The sequence below is a fragment of the Macrobrachium rosenbergii genome, chromosome 1, assembly GCF_040412425.1.
Source record: "Macrobrachium rosenbergii isolate ZJJX-2024 chromosome 1, ASM4041242v1, whole genome shotgun sequence".
Classification (NCBI taxonomy): Eukaryota; Metazoa; Arthropoda; class Malacostraca; order Decapoda; family Palaemonidae; genus Macrobrachium; species Macrobrachium rosenbergii.
In genome coordinates this window covers 42,641,038-42,664,000 of record NC_089741.1, presented here as the reverse complement: position 1 = coordinate 42,664,000, position 22,963 = coordinate 42,641,038, and the positions used below count along the sequence as shown (strand labels likewise).

Here is a 22,963-nt window from a genome sequence, read left to right as displayed (position 1 = left end):
CCATTTTCTATAGAAACAGAAACCGACTTCCCATTTTCTGTATCAGAAACAAAAGACGTCTTCCCGTTTTCTTTAATCGGAAACAGAAACCGTCTTCCCATTTTCTATATGAGAATGTACGTGTTTTCCCAATTTCTTGTTTCAAACAAAATCTTCCCGTAGTCTCCCCAGTGAATCTGCACTTGCAATCAATCACAGGAAAAAAAAAAAGAAAGGTTAGTCACGTCAAACATCTTGGTAAACAAGTAAACAGGAAAACAAGGCGAATATTTGTTGCGTAACTTTAATGAAAGCCATTCGGCCAAAATATAAATGTTCTTATGGACAGCAATCTTTTGATTGACAGTTCGGTTGAAACACTTTGGTAATGTTTTTTTTATATTTATATATATAATATATATTTAGCGAAGCTGCTACGAGAAAAGGCGAAAGAATGTTCCATTGAAACGTTTCAAACGTTTTTTATTTTATTTGTTTGTAAGAAAACGAAGCTCTTGAAAGCGATTTCTATAATCGAGGGAAAATTTGACAGCCTTTCAAAACATTTTTTTATTTTTTTGGCCTTGAGGATAATTGACGGTTGGTTTAACATTTTTCCACAGAGAATCACTCTTATCAGACTTTTGCCATTTTAACACGCTGTAGATCATTCTTAATTAACCCCCTATCGCTTTTTGTCAAGGTAATTCTTCTTTAACTAAATTTTGGAAAGCATTTTTACATTTTCGTCATGTTAATTAATTTAATATTTATCTTCTTATTTTCGTGATTTTACCAACCATACGGACCACGACATCGAGAGATCCCATCAACATCAAAAGCACAAAAAACGCACACAAGCCGATATCTGGCCAATATCCAACTTGAACAAACAAACAAATGCGTAATTTCTATTTCTTTTTGAAGTGGCTTGACGTCATGGGCAGGCATGACCAAAGAGAACAGATCTCTCTCTTTGCGAGCAATTAATACGGACGCACGTATACTCTCATTCCAACCTTTCCAAGAGAAAACTTCGAACTGTCGTGACTGGCAGGCTAATTTATTTTCCCGACAACATCATCACAAAACGTCAGGTACTCCGTCACTCATCGTAAACACTTTGCCAGAGTGCCAAAAGAAATTTTCCATTCCCTCGTGATGCCATGGTGCCAATGCGCTTTCCATTGCTTTTGTCTTTTGGTATTTTGAGGTTTTTTCAGATTTAATTTGAAAGTTGACTTCATATGGCATTTTCAGTTAGAGTTCACGTCTTTTCAAATTTAGTTTGAAAGTTCAGTATACGGTGTTTTCAATATGATTTCAAGGGGGAATTTCAATTTTCAATTTCTTAAATTGTGGTTTGGAACTAGATTCATAATTTTATTATTATCAGCTTTTGGGGGGGAATTTCCAGCTGTTTTGAATCGACAGGAAACTTTAGTAGCGTCGGCAAAAGCTGCAGTGGGGTTTGATTAGGCGCCTGGGGTCGGTCAGAAGATATTTCGGCTGACATCCGAGGGCGACCTCGCGTCCGCCGTGGACGACGAGGGCCGGGCCCCCTCGATGACCCCGTCCGTCGATTATTCCCTGACCCACACGAATTCGTTGTAGTGGTTCCAGCGGTCCTCCTCCGAGTCGCTGCCGGGCTTCTTGTCCACCATCATGCCCCCGGCGGTGCCGTTGGCGCACGACCCCTGGCACTTGTACCCGGCTAGCACCAGCATGTCGAAGGCCTGTTCGAGGAAGGTGTGCTTGAGGAAGAAGCGCGAGGTGTAGCGGTCGGTGGCGCCGCGGTCCGGGTCTCTGGACTCGTTGAGCGTGTCGCCGAACACCTCCCGGCAGAGGGTCACGCGGCCGCACACCAGGATGCGGTTGATCTTCCGGAACTTGACGTCGGCCAGCCCGTCACGGCCGAAGGCGAACGTCCCGCGGTACGAGACGGTGATGGTCCCGACGGAGGTCCGCACTAAAAAAGCGGGGTCGACGGGGCTGAGCGACTTGGGCAGGGTGAGCGAGTCGATCATCTCCTGCAGCTGGAAGAAGTCGGCCTCCTTCTTCAGGCGCTCGCGCTCGCTGAAGTTCTCCGGCAGGACCAGCTTCTGGTTGCGCAGGTAGTCGAGGATGTAGCGGAAGAGCACGCCGTCCCTGTCGATGAAGAACTTGCCCTTCGAGTCCCGCAGGACGGGCGTCTTCGACTTGCCCGTGAACATCTGCCCCAGCAGCGAGTCGGGCTCCTTCTGGAGCGTGGTGAGGGCGGTCGTGTAAAACACTCCGCCCACGTTCAGCTCGACGATGGGCGGGAAGACCTGCATGATGGAGTTGATGCTCTGGCCGGTGGGGTCTGAAGAAGGCTGCTGCTGTCCGCTGTTGTTCGACGAGGCCGAGGACGAGGAACTGTTGTTGGGGGCGCCGTTGGTGGCCATCACACTCTCTGCTGGGTCACAGGGCCGCGCGAGGGACACTGGTGCGGCGGTGGCGGCGACGCGAATGTGGATCCTCCCCAGTCAATACCGACACCCAACACCCGCCCCGCGCACACCTTGCACGCACGCATATACACACTCACACACACACTCACACACTCACACACGCACATACACACACGCACAAACTCTCTCACTCTCGCGTTGCACACGCACATCGACTGACGACGATGATGCTACAGTTTGTGCCGAAGCTCGCGATCTCTAGACGATCTGAGATCACTCACCTTGACATCTTCCAGATTAAGATTAAATAGGAACATACGTCTAAGAATCACGCACACACACACACTCACACATACACACACCCACGCACACGCATAGATGCTATACAGTTTCTGGTAGGCCCACAGCCTCTCCTCTACTGCTGTGTCGGAGGCTCCTTACTCACGTCTTCGAGACCGAGTTAGCGATGCACAGTCGCGCCCGCTTCCTTTTGTGTTGGAATTGTGTGTATGTCTGTATATATGTATGTATGTACTTGCGTGTATATAGATGTCAATATACTATTGAAAATGAAATGTATTTTCTTATGCAAGAAACTGTTTGTGTATGTAGGTATGTACTGTATGTATCCATGTATGTATCTGTGTATATATGTATGTATTTGCCTGTATAGATGTCAATGTATGTACGTATTTCTGTGTATAGATGTAGGCGTATGTGTTTATGAAATATACTGTTGAAAATGAGATGTATTTTCTTATGCAAGAGACCGTTTTTGTATGTAGGTATCTGTGTATGTATGTGCGTATATATGTATGTGGTTGCGTGTGTAGGTGTCAGCGTATGTGTGTTCGTAAAATAAACTGTTGAAATCGACATGTATTTTCTTATACAAGAAATTATGTATGTATGTAAATATGTATGTATGTATATATTTGCTTGTATAGGTGTCAACATATGTTTGCTTACAAAATATTCAATTGAAAATGAAATATATTTTCTTAAAACAAGAGACTATGTATGTATGTATGTAAGTATGCATAAAACGCAAATAGTATCGGGGCAAAATGTTTATTGTATAGAGGAACCTATGTATGTATGTATGTATGTATGCATGCTTTTATAAATTAAAATGGGTCTATCGAGTTGTATTTTCGTGTATATTAACCAAACAATCAATGAAGAAACGGGCTGAAGAATTATGCATATGTATATGCATGTATACATATGTGTAGGTACCTACATTTTTCTGCAAGACGAGCTTATGTTTACGTACTAATACTCGCATATCGGTACTTACATTTTTCTGTAAGATGTTTGAGTGAACTTGTGAATATGTAGGTAACTACGTCGTCCTGCAATACTGTTATGTAGATGTATGTGACGTATGTATACGCACGCATGTGTACCTACATTTTTCTGCAAGACGAGTTTCTTTACCTACTGATACTCGTATGTAGGTACCTACATCTTGCTGGAAGAAGCCAGAGTTGACGTGTGAATATATGGTACCTGCATATTCCTTCAAGGCGACTATATAGACCGTATGTGTATGTGGGTACCTACATCTTCTGGCAAGACGTTTTGTATATATGAATATAGATACCTACATCTTCTGGCAAGACGGTTTTGTATGTGTGTATAGATACCTACTCATTCTGGCAAGGCCGTTTTGTAGACGTTATATGTACATAGATACCTACATCTTCTGGCAAGACATTTCTGCTGACGTATGAGTATACAGGCACCTGCGTATGTACACACACACGTACATGGGTAGATGTGTGAATCCGATGGAAAAGAATCTTGAGTGCTGCCGATGACGTGGAAGATTTATTTCGTTTTGGGAGGAGAAACTTCCCTTTCCTGCCATGTAGGAATCTAGTTTGGAGAGAAGTTAAGGGCATGGGGGAGAGAGAGAGAGAGAGAGAGAGAGAGAGAGAGAGAGAGAGAGAGAGAGAGGTGTTTCCAATTTTATCAGTACAGAAACAGAAATGGGGTAGCTTATGAACGAATAACAGTCTGTGTGTGAGAGAGAGAGATAGAGAGAGGGAGAGAGAGAGAGAGGCATTTCCATTTTTATCAGTACTAAAACAGAAACGGAGTACCTTAAGATCGAATATGTAAAAGCAGTCTGGGAGAGAGAGAGAGAGAGAGAGAGAGAGAGAGAGAGAGAGAGAGAGAGAGAGAGAGAGAGAGAGAGATTTCCATTTTTATCAGAACAGAAACAGAGTAGCTTAAGATCAAATAACATAAAAAACCCAATCCATGAGAGAGAGAGAGAGAGAGAGAGAGAGAGAGAGAGAGAGAGAGAGAGAGAGAGAGAGAATTTCCCATTTTTATTCAATTGGCTAAGAACGAATAAAATAAAATGCAATCTAATCTATGAGAGAGAGAGAGAGAGAGAGAGAGAGAGAGAGAGAGAGAGAGAGAGAGAGAGAGAGAGAGAGAGAGAGAGAGAGAGAGAGAGTTAACCGACAATTGAGAGAGATAAAACCCGAGTTTTACAGCGTCCGCTTGGTCTGTTGAGTTTGTTTATGGGGTTCTAATGCCCACGAAGACCTTGCCCCACACTATAAATACAGTAGTGTGTATAGCATCTGGAGGAGGGGTTTGTGGTTTGGTTTTCGAAGTGTGGTTCACTCCGGATGGTTTCATCGTGCCCGTGGTTTATGAGGTCTGTTTTTAGGTTTTAATGTTTTCATTGTAATTTGGTTTTGGAAAAATTGCTCAGTTTTGGTGCTTTAATTTGGGTGTTTTTGACGGTTTTAAAATTGTTCAGTTCTGATGCTTCAATTTGAGAGTATTTTTTAAACATGCTTCAGAAAAACATTTTCAGGGTATTTTTGTAACATTTTGAAAAATTTTAAATTCTGATACTTTAATGTGTGTATTTTTTTACATGCTTTAAAAAAATGGTTCAATTCGGATGTTTTAATTTGAATATATTTTTTTAACATGTAAGCAACGACTTTAAATCGTTTAATTTTATGCAAATTTTTTTAAGTGTAAAAACATACTTTTATGGTGTTAATCTTAGTATTTTTTAAGATATACTCCCAATACTTTTAAAGTTGTACATGTGTCTGAAATGCACTTTTTTTTTAATTCCTTAATCAAAAATGGTTTAAAGATGTAGGTCACTTGTACCTTTGTATTTTTATTATAATCTGAAAATTTATTTCGATTTTCATGCATTATTTTATTGGTATGTTTTGGGCGTAGTATCTTCTAATACTTTCCATATGTGGGTGTTGCCAGCTCCGATTTTCTGGATCATTCCTTCCTTTGCTTTTAAGACATTTTGTAGTCCGTTGTTTAACCTAGGGTTTTTTAGAAATATAAAAAGACTTCACACACACATACATACATACCTGCATACATACACACACATATATATACATAGGTGTCTGTATATATTTACAGTATGTACTGTACATATTAGAAATAACCAACACACAATCGCGTCTGGAACAGAACTTGTGTGGCTTGGTTGACAGCAGTCTCGTCTTTCAACTGAAAGACCTGGGTTCGGTCCTGATGTGAGTCAGGAAACATGACTTACGAGGCTTGGTTGGCAGCGGTCTCGTCTTTCAGTTGAAAGACCTGGGTTCGATCCTGATGTGAATCAGGAACATGACATACGAGGCTTGGTTGGCAGCGGTCTCGTCTTTCAGTTGAAAGACCTGGGTTCGATCCTGATGTGAGTCAGAAATATATATATATATATATATATATTTTTATATATATATATATAGTTCATATATATTCTAAAAAACAGTATTCTAAAAAGATGTTAAATGTAACGACGAATCCTCTGAAAAATAAACTGATACATTTCCACAGTTGTTCCTTAAAATTATATATATAAATATACTATATATATATATATATATATATATATATATATATATATATATACATATATATATATATATATATACTGTAAATGTATGTATGTATGTACACACATACACACACATACACACACATATATATATATATATATATATATATATATATATATATTTATATTTATATAATTTTATGGAATAGCTGTCGAATTGTATCAGTTTATTTTTCAACGGATTCGTCGTTACATTTAATACTCTTTCAGAATACTGTTGAACTGTACAAGATTTAAAAAAAAAATTCAGCCTGACAGGTAAAGCGATGATTATCCTCCTTTTTTTTGCGTCCAGGCATTGCATGTTGATGACCTCTGATTAGAGCATATTGCATGCAGCGTAACTCTTTGATCGACTCAGCAGCTGTGGGATGGTGGGTCTATGATAAACTCTGATAAATTCTTGTTTATGATAAATTCATCTTTTGATGTGTTCTTGTTTGTGATCTGAAATTTTGTGTGGCCAGTAATGTCAGATATTATTAAGTGTCAATGACTGTGTTTATGAATTTTTATAGATTTTTTTAGTCAAGATTTTTTCTTCTGATATAAAATTTGGGTGTCGTGGTGGTCGATTTCATTTAATGGGTAATAACAGGTATTGCGATATACTTTTTTGATTGGGTCTTTATGATGAAATGTTGCTTGGTGCTTCGTGATTTGAACCCGAAATTTCTCTGTTGATGGTGAAACGGGATCCCAAACCTTTGGGACACACACACACATATGTATATATGGATTTTTGCCACTTACATACGTGTGACATTTTGTTTTCGCGTGAATACTGGGCTACGAATGTAGTTTCATATAGGTTTCACTATATGTACCTTGGGATTAAAGTATGGTGAATTCGATATTAAACAATATATATATATATATATATATATATATATATTTATATATATAAATATATATATGTATATAAATATATATCTATATTTATTTATTTATTTATATATTATTAATAAAACCATACATATATCGAATTAAACCATTGTAAAATAAAAAAAGTAAGCGAAGAAAGAGAGAAGAAGGCAAAATGCAACGAACGCCATAATTTAACACAGGCCGCTGGGTTTCCAAGCTGCTTCTCAGGTCTCACCCACCGACTGAAATGTTAAGTGCAATTCCCGTAGACTTCGAATTCCGAGAGACTGCTACGACTGTTTAAAGCAGCCGTTCCCGAATCGAGCATACCCGCCCGATTTCACTAGGGTAATCCCTTGCGTTAAAACCCTTAGCCCCCATTAACTCGATACTGAATATGTAATGGGTACAAATGAAGACCAATTCATTATGGAATGGATCTGCAGTTTTAATTAAGCAGGAATTGTGATACGTTTGATATTCAGCTTAACGATTAACGAGGTTGTCAGTGTGCAATATATTGTAACGGAAGGCGGTTGGGGCAGTTCGTTTGGGGAAAGACGTTTTAGAGACTCTTTTGTAAATCCCAGGTTGAGAGGTTAATATTAATATTCTTAATACCTATAAAAGTAGACTCTTTTGTAAATCCCAGTTTGAGGCACTAATGTTTACAATCTTAATACCTGTAAAAGTAGACTCTTTTGTAAATCCCAGGCTGAGAGACTGATGTTTGTAGTCTTGATACCTGTAAAAGTAGATTCTTCTGTAAATCACGGGTTGAGAAACTAATATTAATATTTTCAATATCTGTAAAAGTAGACTTTTGCGTAAATCCCAGTTTGAGGCACTAATGTTTAGTCTTAATACCTGTAAAAGTAGACTCTTTTGTAAATCCCAGGCTGAGAGACTGATGTTTGTAGTCTTGATACTTGTAAAAGTAGATTCTTATGTAAAGCACGGGTTGAGAAACTAATATTAATATTCTTAATACCTGTAAAAGTAGACCTGCGTAAATCGCAGGTTGATACTAATGTTTACAAACCAAGTTTGAGAGACTAATGTTTACGGTCTTAATACCTGTAAAAGTAGACTCTTTCGTAAATCCCAGGCTGAGAGACTGATGTTTGTAGTCTTGATACCTGTAAAAGTAGAATCTTCTGTAAATCACTGGTTGAGAAACTAATTGTAGTCTTGATACCTGTAAAAGTAGAATCTTCTGTAAATCACGGGTTGAGAAACTAATTTTAGTCATGATACCTGTAAAAGTAGAATCTTCTGTAAATGACGGGTTGAGAAACTAATTGTAGTCTTGATACCTGTAAAAGTAGAATCTTCTGTAAATGACGGGTTGAGAAACTGTAGTCTTGATACCTGTAAAAGTAGAATCTTCTGTAAATCACGGGTTGAGAAACTGATTGTAGTCTTGATACCTGTAAAAGTAGTCTCATCTTCAAATCCCAGGTTGAGAAACTAATGTTTAAAGTCTTCATAACCGTAAAAGTTCCATTTCACGTTTAAATGAATACTGGCTTCTTGTCCACATTCCAGACATTTTGTTGCTCCGCTGCGATGCACGGCTCTACCGCGATGTACTGCTCTGTATGACACCGTGCATGCAAATTGCACAGATTGCTGACACTCGCTTCACCGAAGGTATTGACCAGGGATTGTCGGCGGACCGTTCGGTTTGACTGCATATGATTTCGTCTTTATTACGTCTGTGATTGCCTTCCGCTGCAGTATTTGTTCTTTGATATAGTTTCTCTCTCTCTCTCTCTCTCTCTCTCTCTCTCTCTCTCTCTCTCTCTCTCTCTCTCTCTCTCTCTCTCACAGATTGCTTTTCTGGTATCTTTTCGTAAGACAAGTGTTTCTTTGATGAGCTAATATGAAAATGGAAACTTTAAACCCCTCTCTCTCTCTCTCTCTCTCTCTCTCTCTCTCTCTCTCTCTCTCTCTCTCTCTCTCTCTCTCTCAAACAGAAGGCCTTTCGACTTATAGTCCTTTACTCTGCTAAATAAAGGACTATAAAGTCGAAAGACAAGGATTTTGTCTTTGATATATTCATCACGTTCCATGTTTTCGTGATTCAGTTACACACACACACACACACACACACACACACACACACACACACACACACACACACACATATATATATATAAAAATGGAAACTTTAAACCCTTCTCTCTCTCTCTCTCTCTCTCTCTCTCTCTCTCTCTCTCTCTCTCTCTCTCTCTCTCTCAAACACTACATTATATATATATATATATATATATATATATATATATATATATATATATATATATATATATATATATATATATATTGCTGCAAGGCCTTTCGACCTATAGTCCTTTACTCTGCTAAATAAAGGACTATAAAGTCAAAGGACCTTTGCTTTACTCCATTGTTTCTTTTCCTTCAAATTTTGTCTTTATTCATATATTCATCACGTTCCATGTTTCGTGATTCAGTTACACACACACACGTTACACACACACACACACACACACACACACACACACACACACACACACACACATACATATATATATATATATATATATATATACACGATCAGGATCCATAAGACAAGAAGTCTTCAAAGTTCTTTATTTAGAAACGTTTCCTTTGCACATCATCAGTCTGCAATGAATTATAAAGAGCAGTTAAAACTAAAAAGTTAAAATAACAATTATTATACCGACAGTAAAAATTTTTATAAAGTCAACATAAAAGCAGAAAAATTTTATAAAAAAAAATAATAAAAATAAAATAAAATAAATAAATAAATATATTACAATTCATCAAGTTTGTTAAGGAAATTGAACTACCTTACAGTACAACGCAAAGAGGAAGAATGGCAAGAAACGTCAATGCCCAGACAACACCTTAAGCGAGTGAGAGAGAAACCGCAGAAGTGTTACTATTCAAATTAGTGCTTTATATATAATGACTCAAGGGTAGTTAAAAAGGCAGTTTGAGATGTAGCACTGAGAATCGAAAAATGTGTTTTTTCAACATGAATTTTACATTTAGTAGCATGTGTTCTAATGCTAGAAAGTTCTGGATTGGATATACATGTACGATAACTGAGTCCTAAGTGGCTACTAAATGTAAAATTCATGTTGAAAAACACAGTTTTCGATTCTCAGTGCTACATCTCAAACTGCCTTTTAACTACCCTTGAGTCATTATATATAAAGCACCTGTCCCCTAATTTGAATAGTAACACTTCTGCGGTTTCTCTCTCACTCGCTTAAGGTGTTGTCTGGGCATTGACGTTTCTTCAGGCCATTCTTCCTCTTTGCGTTGTACTGTAAGGTAGTTAAATTTCCTTAACAAACTTGATGAATTTTAATATATTTATTTATTTATTTTATTTTATTTTATTATTTTTTTTTATAAAATTTTTCTGCTTTTATGTTGACTTTATAAAAAATTTTTACTGTCGTATAATAATTGTTATTTTAACTTTAGTTTTAACTGTCTTTATAATTCATTGCAGACTGATGATGTGCAAAGGATTGCACGAAACGTTTCTAAAATAAAGAACTTTGAAGACTTTCTGTCTTATGGATCCTGATCGTGCATTTGCTGCTTGACTGTTATATATATATATATATATATATCTATATATATATATATATATATATATATATATATATATATATATATATATATGTGTGTGTGTGTGTGTGTGTGTGTGTGTGTGTGTGTGTGTGTATCTTTATGCACGAATAGCGAATAAACATCACCGCAATATCACGCATTCACGAAGAGTATTCCTCTGTTCCGACAAATTGATGACGGAAAACGTTCCCTCTAGCTTGGCGAAAGCAGGTCACGGAGACCATTACGACTCTGCAGTCGTCAAGCCCACTGGGGAAAAAATTCCGCACTCGGGGGGGGAGAGGAAAATTCCGCGAGTAGGAATTTGAGAATCTCGGAATTCGAGAATCTCCCGATCTAGGTCGTTGGCATCTTAATTGGCGCTGTGGACTTCAAATAGACAGTGAAGCGAAACGACGCGTTTACGAGCCTCTGCCTTTGGTGGTAACGGTCATGGAGGGCCAGGTTTGGGATGGTTCTGGTGTCCGTTTTGGGATGGTTTTGGTGTCCGTTTTCAGATTTTTTTTGAGTGTGTTTTGGACGTTTTTGGTGTTTCATGTGGAGATTTTTGGCGTCTAATTTGACATTTTGGTGTCCGTTTTGGACATTTTTGTTGTCCGTTTTGAACATTTCTCTTGTCCGTTTCGGACATTTTTGTTGTCCAGTTTGGGCTTGTTAGGTGTGCGTTTTGGACATTATTGGTGTCCAATTAGGACGTTATTGGTGTCCAATTAGGACATTATTGGTGTCCAATTAGGAAGTTCTTGGTGTCCAATTAGGACGTTTTTGGTGTCAGTTTTGGACTCTTCGGTGTCCAGTTTGGTCTTGTTTGGTGTCCTTTTTGTACATTTGTGGTGTCCGTTTTGGACATTTTTAGTGTCCGGTTTGAGGCTTATTTTGGTGTCCGTTTTGGGCGCATGTGGACGCTTTTTGGTGTTCATTTTGGGTATTCTTGGTGTCCGGTATGGACATTAATGTTGTCATTTTTGGACATTTTTAGTGTCCGTTTAAGATATTTTTTGGTGTCTGTTTTGTACTTGTTTGGTGTCCGTTTTGGACATATTTGCTGTCCTTTTCGAATATTATTGATGTCCCATTTGGACATTTTTGGTGTCTAGTTTGGACATTATTGTGCCCGTTACTAGTATTTTAGGTTTTCTGTTGGCTATGTGTGTCCTCTGGACATCTGTTATCTCATTTGTGGACATTATTGGTATTCTTTTTAGATATCTTTGTTAACTTCCCGGACATTTCTAATTTCAGTTTGGACAGTGTTTTTAGATATTTCTGGCGTCCCTTCTGAACATCTATTATGTCCAATCTGTATATGGCCAGATGTCCTTATGGACATTTTTAATGTCCAATCTGTGTAGGAGAGCCCTTAATATCTTGGATTGTATTCAGTGTTGCAATTATTTTACTCGAATATCAAAACCATCAGGTCTTGATATTTCCCAGCAATAAAAATAACTGAAAGGCCAAGGAATTCAGAATGTAGTGAAACAAGTAAAAATTGCGCCTTAGTGCAATCGAGTTTTCTGTACAGCGTAATCAAGGCCACCGAAAGTAGATCTATCGTTCGGTGGTCATGGTATAATATCATGAGCCGCGCCTGAAACTTTCACCTCGGCCCGGTGTTGGCCTGTCCTATAGCTTTCTTGCCAGACTCACGATCATGGCTAGCTTTAACCTTAATAAATAAAAATTATTGGCTAGAGGGCCGCAATCTGGCATGTTTGATGATTGGAGTGATGGATGATCAACATACCAATTTGCAGCCCTCTAGCCTCAGTAGTTTTTAAGATCTGAGGGCGAAGAAAAAAGTAACGGACAGACGAAGACATCCAGTAGTTTTCTTTCATACAGAAAACTAAAACTGCTGAATAATAAAAATCATATAAATAAATTGTATTATTTGTATAAGATCAAAACAAAGACTTGCGAACACCAGAACGATGGTCCTCCTTGTCGTTAACGTAAAAAAAGCATAATTCCTAAACAAGAATGATATTCATACGTGTCAATCAATCATTTCCTGTGGCACCCCCGGGGATGCATAAGGCCTCATACATGTACATTACAACAACATCTAATAGACGTTTCGGAACTTTCCTAGATATTAACGCCCAACAAAGTTTTGGGGTCGTTATCTAGGATTAATACATCTTGGGGGTCATTATCTTTATGATTTTACAGTCTTTTGTTTATGTTTTTACAGGAAGCCCCCAACGGGCTTGTACTAAACACTCCGCAAAGGTGGGTACATACCGGGTTGCAAATTCCTCAGATGTTTGCTAGTATTGCACCAGCCCCGGTTTTTTTTGCCATACCCCTAGGTTCGGTTAGGTGGTTAAGTTAGGTTAGGTGAGATTGGGAACTGTACAAGAATTGGGGTTTGGGAAACATAATGAGATTATTTTCAAGAAAATTGTATAGTTTGTTTTTATAGATATGGCGTCCCGCTTTCTTCAGGGAAAGCTCCCGGTACTAGGTTACATCTCGGGGTAAAATGCCACCGGGTTAAAACCCTAAGGGGTCACTATCCAGGAAAGATCCAAGGTTTCTGGTAACTATCCCTGAACGAAAACATGTGAGCAGGAGCGTTCAAAACGAGCCTATGAATAGGAATCAAATAAAAAACTCGCGGAGATTAAAAAATACTGGGAAACCGAGGGAAGGTGCTAAACGCAATTATTGCAGGTAGCCATTAAGTCTCTCGCCAGGACCGGCTTTTCAATTCGCGTTTCCCGTAAATTTTAAATTCCCTTCCGTGAGGATAATGAAAACACATTCTTTCGGAACAAACCGAAGGGCGGGATTATGAACTTGCCCGACAAATTTCCCCGGGATGGAATGCTGATGATGGATGAGGAGAGAGAGAGAGAGAGAGAGAGAGAGAGAGAGAGAGAGAGAGAGAGAGAGAGAGAGAGAGAGAACGGGGACATGAATGAAGAGGGAGATTTCAGCAGTGGATTTATGCAGTGAGAGAGAGAGAGAGCGGATATGAATGAGGAGGGAGATTCCAGAAGTGAATTTATGCAGTGAGAGAGAGAGAGAGAGAGAGAGAGAGAGAGAGAGAGAGAGAGAGAGAGAGAGAGAGAGAGAGAGAGAGAGAGAGAGAGAGCGGATATGAATGAGGATGGAGATTCCAGAAGTGAATTTATGCAATAACTTATAACAATAAATACATTTGGATGTATGTAATTGACGACAATAAAGAGGTCCTTGGAATATATAATTGATAACAAGAAGTATTCGATATGTCAAAGAATAAATTAATAAACGGAGAATTTTAATAAACGAAGATGTAACAATAAATAGATCTGATTGCGAATAACTGACGAGAATTAAAGAGGATACTGAAAGTAAAATTATAATTGACAACAAAAACTTTAAATAAATTGGTAGAGGACTTAAAAGTCTCCATACACGAATAAAAAAACAAAAGTAAAAAATGCGCCGAAGTATCTTCGGCGCAATCGAGTTTTCTGTACAGCCGCTACAGCGGATAATCAAGGCCACCGAAAATAGATCTCTCTACTGGTAGTCTCGGTATATTGCCCATGACTTTAACCTTAAATAAGTTAAAAACATTGAGCAGAGGGCTGCAATTTGGCATGTTTGATGATTGAGAGGTGGATGATCAACATACCAATTTGCAGCCTTCTAGCCTCAGTGCAGTTTTTTAAGATCTGACGGTGGACAGAATAAAGTGCGGACGGACAGACAAAGCCAGCGCAATAGTTTCCTAGTACAGAAAACTAAGTTATCTGATGAAGAATTAACGATTTTGGGACCCATTAATTTTTCGTAGTCTCGTCGGAAAATGATCTCAGTCAACTGAGGTATTTCACTTTCCATGTCAAGATTGTTTTGCAAGATATTATTTATTTTATCAGTATAACGAGACTGAGATGAGTACGGTGGATCAAGTCCAGTTTGTAACAAAGCTCAAAATAAAATTCTTCACTTTCAGTAAAACAGTCATTTTTTCAATCGTCATTTAATTTTCTCCCAACAATTCACCTTGAGTGTGATGCTCACTGCTGTATCATATAAATCATTATATAGCCAGTATGAAACGTAACTAGAATATATATATATATATATATATATATATATATATATATATATATATATATATATATATATATATATATATATATATATATATAAAAATGATTCTATTTATACGTTACACAATAAATATATATATATATATATATATATATATATATATATATATGTATATATATATATATATATATATATATATATATATATATATATATATATATATATATATATATATACACCTTACTGCTGTATAAAATCACTATTTCTAAATCGTAAAACAAATGAGGGACGAGTCTGAGAAACATCACTCCCTTTCTTCACAAACACTCCTCTTTTATACAAACTTAGGAAGTTCTTAAATTTGTCTAATTGTGTGATTTCTTAAAAAATAATCATCAGTCCAATGGAACTCTTTAAAAAGATTCATCTGTTTAATTAAATTTCTTTGAGAAAGATTCATCTGTCCAATGGAGTGTCTTACAAAAAGTATTTTATCTGCTTAATTGAATTTTAATCGAGTTTCTTAGATAAGTTCGAGTGATCAGTAGAATCTATTGGAAAGATTCAGTTGTTACTAAAGTCAGTGCAAAGATTCATCTGTGTAATTCGGTACCATTCAAAGATTCATGTGTTCTATTAATTCCTCTCAAAGATTCATTTATTAAATTCAACTCTTGTAAAGATTCATCTCTTTAATGTACCCTTTTCAAAAATTCATCTGTTTAATCCAGTTCCATTGAAAGATTTATGTGCTATATATATCCCTTTCAAAGAATCATCTATTTAATGCAGTTGCATTCAAAGATTCATGCATTTATTCAATTTCTTCAGATACATCTATTTAGCTAATTTCCTTGCAAAGATTCGTCTATCTAATTCAGCTGCATTCAATTAATACCTAGTAAAGATTCATATATTTAATCTGAATGGAATTAGGTTAAATAGATTATATAAATAATTAATTTGGCAAATATTCACTTGTTTAATTCAGTTCCATTCAAAGATTCATCTGTTTAATTAATTCCTGGCAAAGATTCATCAATTTAATTCAATTCCATTCAGAGATTCATCAGCTTAATTCATTCCCTCGCAAAGATTCATGTGTTTGATGAAATCCTGACTAATAATCATTCATCAAAGTGAAATCCCCTGGAAAGATTCACCACCGGATAAATCAAATTTCTTCCTAAAGTTTTGTCATCCGGCGATCTGAATATCCCTGCCATCCATCAAAGATCGTGCGAATGCATCTCCGAGAATCAGAATCCACTGGGTAGATTCTTCCTACATACACACACACACACACACACACACAACAATAAACAACAAGTAAAAAAATGCGCCGGAGAAAGCGAGTTCTCTGTACAGCGTATAATCAACGCCACCGAAAATAGATCTATCTTTCGGTGGTCTCGGTAGAATGCTCTATGGACCGCGGCCCATGAAACTCTCAGCCACGGCACGGTTGTGGCCTGTCCTTTAGCGTTGCCAGACGCACGATCTTGGCTAACTTTAACCTTAAATAAAATAAAAATCACTGAGGCTAGAGGGTTGCAATGTGGTATGTTTGATGATTGGAGGGTGGGCGATCAACATACCAATTTGCTGCCCTCTAACCTCAGTAGTTTTTAAGATCTGAGGGCGGACAGAAAAAGTGCGGACAAGGACAGACAAAGCCATCTCAGTAGTTTCCTTTTACAGAAAAACAAAACAAAAAAAGTGTAAAAACCTACCCACCTCAAAAGGGAAGATTTCATCCTAATCTGGACTGGGCCTTTGTAACTTGGTAACATTTTCCAGAGGTAACAACGTGACTCTGACTCTCTTGATCTCTCTCTCTCTCTCTCTCTCTCTCTCTCTCTCTCTGCCCTCTTGTGTTTTGTCTCTATTTTTTGTATTCGGTGGACCACGAAAAAAAAGAGGAACTTTTCTGTGGTTTTAGAAATTGTAGATTAGGGCACGAAATCGTCATCTTTCCCCCTTCTCTCGGAGGAGCTGCGAGGACCCTTGATAAACTTTTGGGGAGAAAAGGCTCCTTTCACAAACTTAGAGTTTCATGCTAATACATTACACTGCTGCGTAGTACTTGTTTAGAGTCTTTTCTTCCGTTTCTTTCTTTCTCTCCTTGTTGCCAGATGTACAGTAACGGGGCTTTCAAGCGAGAGAGAGAGAGAGAGAGAGAGAGAGAGAGAGGAGGAATCGTTTTTGTCGTCTGTGATAAGATGAAGAATCGTACGTAGGTTCTGTTGTTGTTGTTTATCTATCTATCTTATCTATCTATCTATCTATCTATCTATCTATATATATATATATATATATATATATATATATATATATTTATATATATATATATATATATATATATATATATATATATATATATATATATATATATATATATATATATATATATAGTCCCAGAGAAAAACAGATAAAAATCTCTGGCAAGTTCCTCCTTTAACTTTAAAGTCAAGATAAACCTTCTGTTTAGACAACTTACAAAAATCAGTGGCTATTGTACTTACACAGAAGGCCCATCAACATTGAGTCGACCCCAGTCACACACACACACACACACACACACACACTCTGTCCTACTCGCCCTTGTCTCGCACGCAATCTTCATTTCAAAACTAACGAATCATACACGATTCTATTCTCTCCCCTTTTGCAGACCACATTGAGCAGTGTGATCCAGACTTCAATTATGCTATTCTTCCTGTCTCTTCGACACGTCTATATTTCTCATTCTTCCAACCCTTCGTATTCTCGATTATCTAAGCTGACAGCTCATATCAACGGCCTTCATCCACACGTCACATCCATAAATCAGAGTTGTTTATAGGGACAATAATCTGGTCTCCAAACCGTTTTGCAGAGATCGTCCTTTTCCTTATTCTACTTTATATGTTGAGGTTACTCTAGAATTCTTATATGAATTAGACTCTTCAATTCTTCATTCAGCCACATACTAACTTGCGTTGCTTCATCTTCTGGTTTCCATTTACGTCACTATTTTATATTGGTTAATGTTCACTTTCATCTTTTTCTTAGTACAAACGTATATAGATGTATGAGCAGTCTCTGCAGTTTTAGGTTTCGGTAAAAGTAAACTATTGTGCCGGCTTTGTCTGTCCGGCCGCACTTTATTCTGTCCGCACTTTGTCTGTCCACCCTCAGATCTTAAAACTGCTGAGGCTAGAGGGCTGCAAATTGGTATGTTGATCATCCACCTCCAATTATCAAACATGTACCAAATTGCAGCCCCCAGCTCTCAGTAGTTTTTTTATTTTATTGAAGGTTGTGTTAGCTACAATCGTGCTTGGCAGCGATATACGATAGCTATCACCGCCGTGGTTAAGTTTCATGGGCCATACTCGTACAGCATTCTACTGAGACCGCCGAAAGATAGATCTATTGTCAGTGGCCTTAATTATACGCTGTAGCGGCTGTACAGAAAACTCGATTGCGCAGAAGAAACGTCGACGCATTTCATACATGTTTATTTACTGTTCTCATTACTCCGTAAAAAAAAGAAAAACACTTTTCTAGAGCCCATTATTACACCAAACCAGCTACTCCCTTCTCTACATATTCTAACACAAGCATCGCTTTCATAATAAAACATTGTAATCGCTCCCAACAAATTACACTCTAAACCTCACACCCTGAACACACACTGCATTACATTATTATCACTCTCATCCATTGTCTGTAGGTCATTACCTCACGAGGCTTTTTTTCCCCTGTCCTTCCAGACCTCTCATTGAACTGTTTCGCAACATAAACTTGATTCTCACACCCTCTTCCCTTCCATGTTTAAACGAACAGGGTTTTTTCCTGTCAGTCCTAGAATTATCGTAACATTACCATACACTTACTGTGGCATACATATTAATGTTGTGCAAGCACCTGTGTGTCTCCTTACTTCTCTTACAAATCGTGTAATATATATATGTATATATATATATATATATATATATATATATATATATATATATATATATATATATTGTGTGTACATATGTACATTGAATGTGCGTGTCTATATGTAAGTATACAATCTGCAGTCCTTTCCTCCTTTCATATTGATTTAATGCCCAAGGCTTCATCCCCTGAGAAGGATTTGATAAAACGGTCCCTTGTTGCTAACATTACGAAATACGTCATCCAGAAAAAAACACTCATTATAAAAAACGAAACAAAACAATGCTTTTTCCTTTACTGATGTTTCCACTGTTGTTTATGTGTTGTTGTTTACGCGAGACGTTCAAAACATGTCGCACACTCGACGTTCTTCGGCAGTCGCGTCGAATTTGATTTCCCCTTCGACGTCGAGCCGGTGTTACCTTCTTTCGTGTTTTCAGTTCTTACTGTCGCTCCTTTTCGACGAAATTCTCGGGATTCTTTTATTATTTTGGAGGAATTTCTTGGGATTTTTTTTTTTAACAATTTGGACGAATTTCTCGGGATATTTTTTCCTTTTGGACGAGTTTGTCGGGATTTTTTAAAAATCTTTTGGACGAATTTCTCTGGATTTTTTTAAAATCCTTTTGGACGAATTTCTCTGGATTTTTTTTATCCTTTTGGACGAATTTCTCGGGATTTTTTTTATCCTTTTGGATGAATTTCTCGGGATTTTTTTTTTTATCCTTTTGGACGAATTTTTCTCGTCTTTTTTATCATTTTGGACGAATTTCTCGGGAATTATTTTATCCTTTTGGACGAATTTATTGGGATTTTTTAAAAGTCTTTTGGACGAATTTCTCGGGATCTTTTTCATCCTTTTTGAACGAATTTTTGTATTTTTTTTTTATCCTTTTGGACGATTTTTTAGGGATTTTTTTTCATCCTTTTGGAGCAATTTCTCGGGATTTTTTTTTTTATCCTTTTGGACAGATTTCTCTGGATTTTTGTATCCTTTGACGAATTTCTTGGATTTTTCTCTTATTGTTTTGGACGAATTTCTCATATATATTTTTATCCTTTTGGAACGAATTTTTTATTTTTTTATTTTCTTTTGGACGAATTTTTAGGATTTTTTTATCCTTTGGAGCAATTTCTCAGGATTTTTATCCTTTTGGACGAATTTCTCGAGATTCTTCTTATCCTTTTGGACAGATTTTTCAGGACTTTTTTTTTTATCCTTTTGGACAGATTTCTCAGGATTTTTTTTCATCCTTTTGGACGAATTTTTCCTTTTTTTTTATCCTTTAGGAGGAATTTCTCGGATTTTGTTTTTCATCCTTTTGGACGAATTTTTCTCCTTTTTTTTTTATCCTTCTGGATGAATTTCTCGGGAATTTTTTTTATCCTTTTGGACGAATTTCTCTGGATCTTTTTTCATCCTTTTGAACGAATTTTTCGAATTTTTTTTATCCTTTTAGACGAATTTCTAGGGATTTTTTTTTCATCCTTTTGGACCAGTTTCTCGGGATTTTTTTATCCTTTTGGACGGATTTCTCTGGATTTTTTTTTATCCTTTGACGGATTTCTCTGGATTTTTTTTATCCTTTTGGACGACTTTCTCATGGGATATTTTTTCATTTTGGACGAATTTCTCTCGGAATTTTTTTTCTATCCTAATGGACGAATTTTCTCGCGGAATTTATTATCCTTAGGGACGAATTTCTTAGAACATTTTTTTTTTGGACGAATTTTTCTAGAACTTATCTTCTTGGACGAACTGCCCTCGGCTTTTTTTTTGTTATCCCGTTGGGCACATTTTTTCGGCAATATTTACCCTTTTGGACGAATTTCTCTCGTAATTTTTTGTTCTTCTGGACGAATTTCTCTCAGGATTTTTTGTTATCCTTTTGGACGAATTTCTCCCGGAATTTTGTCAACATTTTGGACGAAATTTTCCAGGAATTTTTTATTCTTTTCGGCGAATTTGTCATGGAGTTTTTTTTTTTTATCCTTTTGGATGAATTTCTCTCGAAATTTCTAGTTCTTTTAAGACGAATTTCTCTCGGGATTTTTTATTCTTTTGGACGAATTTCTCTCGTAATTTTTTGTTCTTCTGGAAGAATTTCTCTCAGGATTTTTTTGTTATCCTTTTGGACGAATTTCTCCCGGAATTTTGTCAACATTTTGGACGAAATTTCTCGGAATTTTGTCAACATTTTGGACGAAATTTCTCCCGGAATTATTTATTCTTTTCGACGAATTTCTCATGGAGTTTTTTTTATCCTTATGAATTTCTAAATTTAGTTCTTTTAAATTTCTCTCGGATTTTTTTATTCTTTTGGATTTTTTTTATCCTTTAAATTTCTTTTGTAATTTTTTATGTATTTATTTAAATTTTTAAATTTTATTTAAATAAATTTATTTAAATTTTTATTTATTTATTTCAATTTTAAATTATTTAAAGACGAATTTCTCTCGGCATTTTTTATTCTTTTGGACAAATTTCTCTCGAAATTTTTTTTATCCTTTAGACGAATTTCTCTTGTAATTTTTTATTTATTTATTTATGTATATTTAAATTAATTTACAAATTTGTTAATGAGACAATAGCATGGTTGGATGTCCGTTCGGTAAAGAATCGTAATGCTTTTGTTTGTCTTCTGTTAAGGATTTGAAATCCGATTCCCAAATACTTAATGGCCTTAGTTATAACATGTTTTGAAACTCTCTCTCTCTCTCTCTCTCTCTCTCTCTCTCTCTCTCTCTCTCTCTCTCTCTCTCTCTCTCTCTCTCTCTCATACGTGCGCGTTCGTGGCATAGAATAAAGAAAATATGAAATGAACGTCAGCAGATGTCAGTTTTTTATAAACAAAGGAACAGGGTTTATCGAGGCCAAATTGTTATATGCGCAGTCTTTGATAAAGATACTCCTTGGTTTGAAATCTCTCTCTCTCTCTCTCTCTCTCTCTCTCTCTCTCTCTCTCTCTCTCTCTCTCTCTCTCTCTCTCTCTCTCTCTCATTTTCCCTTGCATAGGAGAAAGGAAACAGACACTGAACTTCAGCGCATGTCAGTTTATTGAGTTTGCTCAGACCAAATTGATAAATGCACAGCTTTCGTTCAAAGGACTGACAGTGAAAATCAGGACGCGGAGCTTTTCGTGAATGATGAAAAGATTGTGACAGAAACAAGATGCTGAGGGGAAGTCGATAACAAATGCAGTTAGAACAACTCGAAATTGAAAAATAAGTGCAGTGAGAACAGCGTCAAGTTGACAACAAGGACAGTGATTACAAAAAGTCGAAAACAAGGACAGTGACAACAACATGAAATTGACAACAAGAACTGAACAACACGAAGTCGAAAACAAGGACTGACAACAACCTGGAATTGACAACGATGGCAGTGATAACAAGAAGTCCAAAACACGGACAGTGACAACAATATGAAATGGACAACAAGGACAGTGATAACAAAGAGTCGAAAATAAGGACAGTGACACCAACATGAAATTGACAACAAGGACAGAGCAACACGAAATCGAAAACAAGGACTGACGACAACATGAAATTGACAACAAGGACAGAACAACACGAAGTCGAAAACAAGGACTGTGACAACAACATTAAATTGACAACAAGGACAGTGATAACAAGAAGTGGAAAACAAGGACAGGAACAAAACTGAAACAAGAACAACACGAGTCTGAAAACAAGGACAGTGACAACAACACAATTTAAAAACAAGAACAGGAGAACAACAAATTGAAGACCAGGACAAAGAGAAAACAACACGAGCTGAAAGCAGGGACGGTGGTAACAAGCAGTTCAAAATAAGGTCAGTAAGAACAACACGAGTTAAAAACGAGGACAACAGGACAATAGAACAGATATATATATATATATATATATATATATATATATATATATATATATATATATATATATATCAGTAATATCCGAAGTTCCGAAAGCAAAAAACAGGACCAAAGAAGAGCTTGAAAGCAAAAGCAAGACCACCTGTAATGGAGAATTAAAAACGCCAGGAATCCATATCATTACAGCAACAAGTTGGAAAAAAAAAAAAAACTGGGAAAAAAACACCAGCAGAATGAACCGTTGTTAGTTTGAACTCTTTAGAGAGAGAGAGAGAAAAAAAATACTTATCCAAAATAACTTCAAA

The 22,963-nt window shown here is 36.8% G+C and overlaps 2 protein-coding genes across 2 annotated transcripts in view; one reads left to right on the top strand and one right to left on the bottom strand.

Moving 5' to 3' along the window:
- Positions 1-22,963, top strand: part of LOC136827205 (uncharacterized) — a 305,481-nt gene that overhangs the window by 92,532 nt on the left and 189,986 nt on the right. The window lies entirely within an intron of this gene.
- Ktl (BTB/POZ domain-containing protein Ktl) lies at positions 268-2,718 on the bottom strand. Its single transcript, XM_067084939.1, has one exon. It carries the CDS (start codon positions 2,403-2,405, stop codon positions 1,563-1,565), a length of 843 nt encoding a protein of 280 aa, XP_066941040.1. The 5' UTR covers positions 2,406-2,718; the 3' UTR covers positions 268-1,562.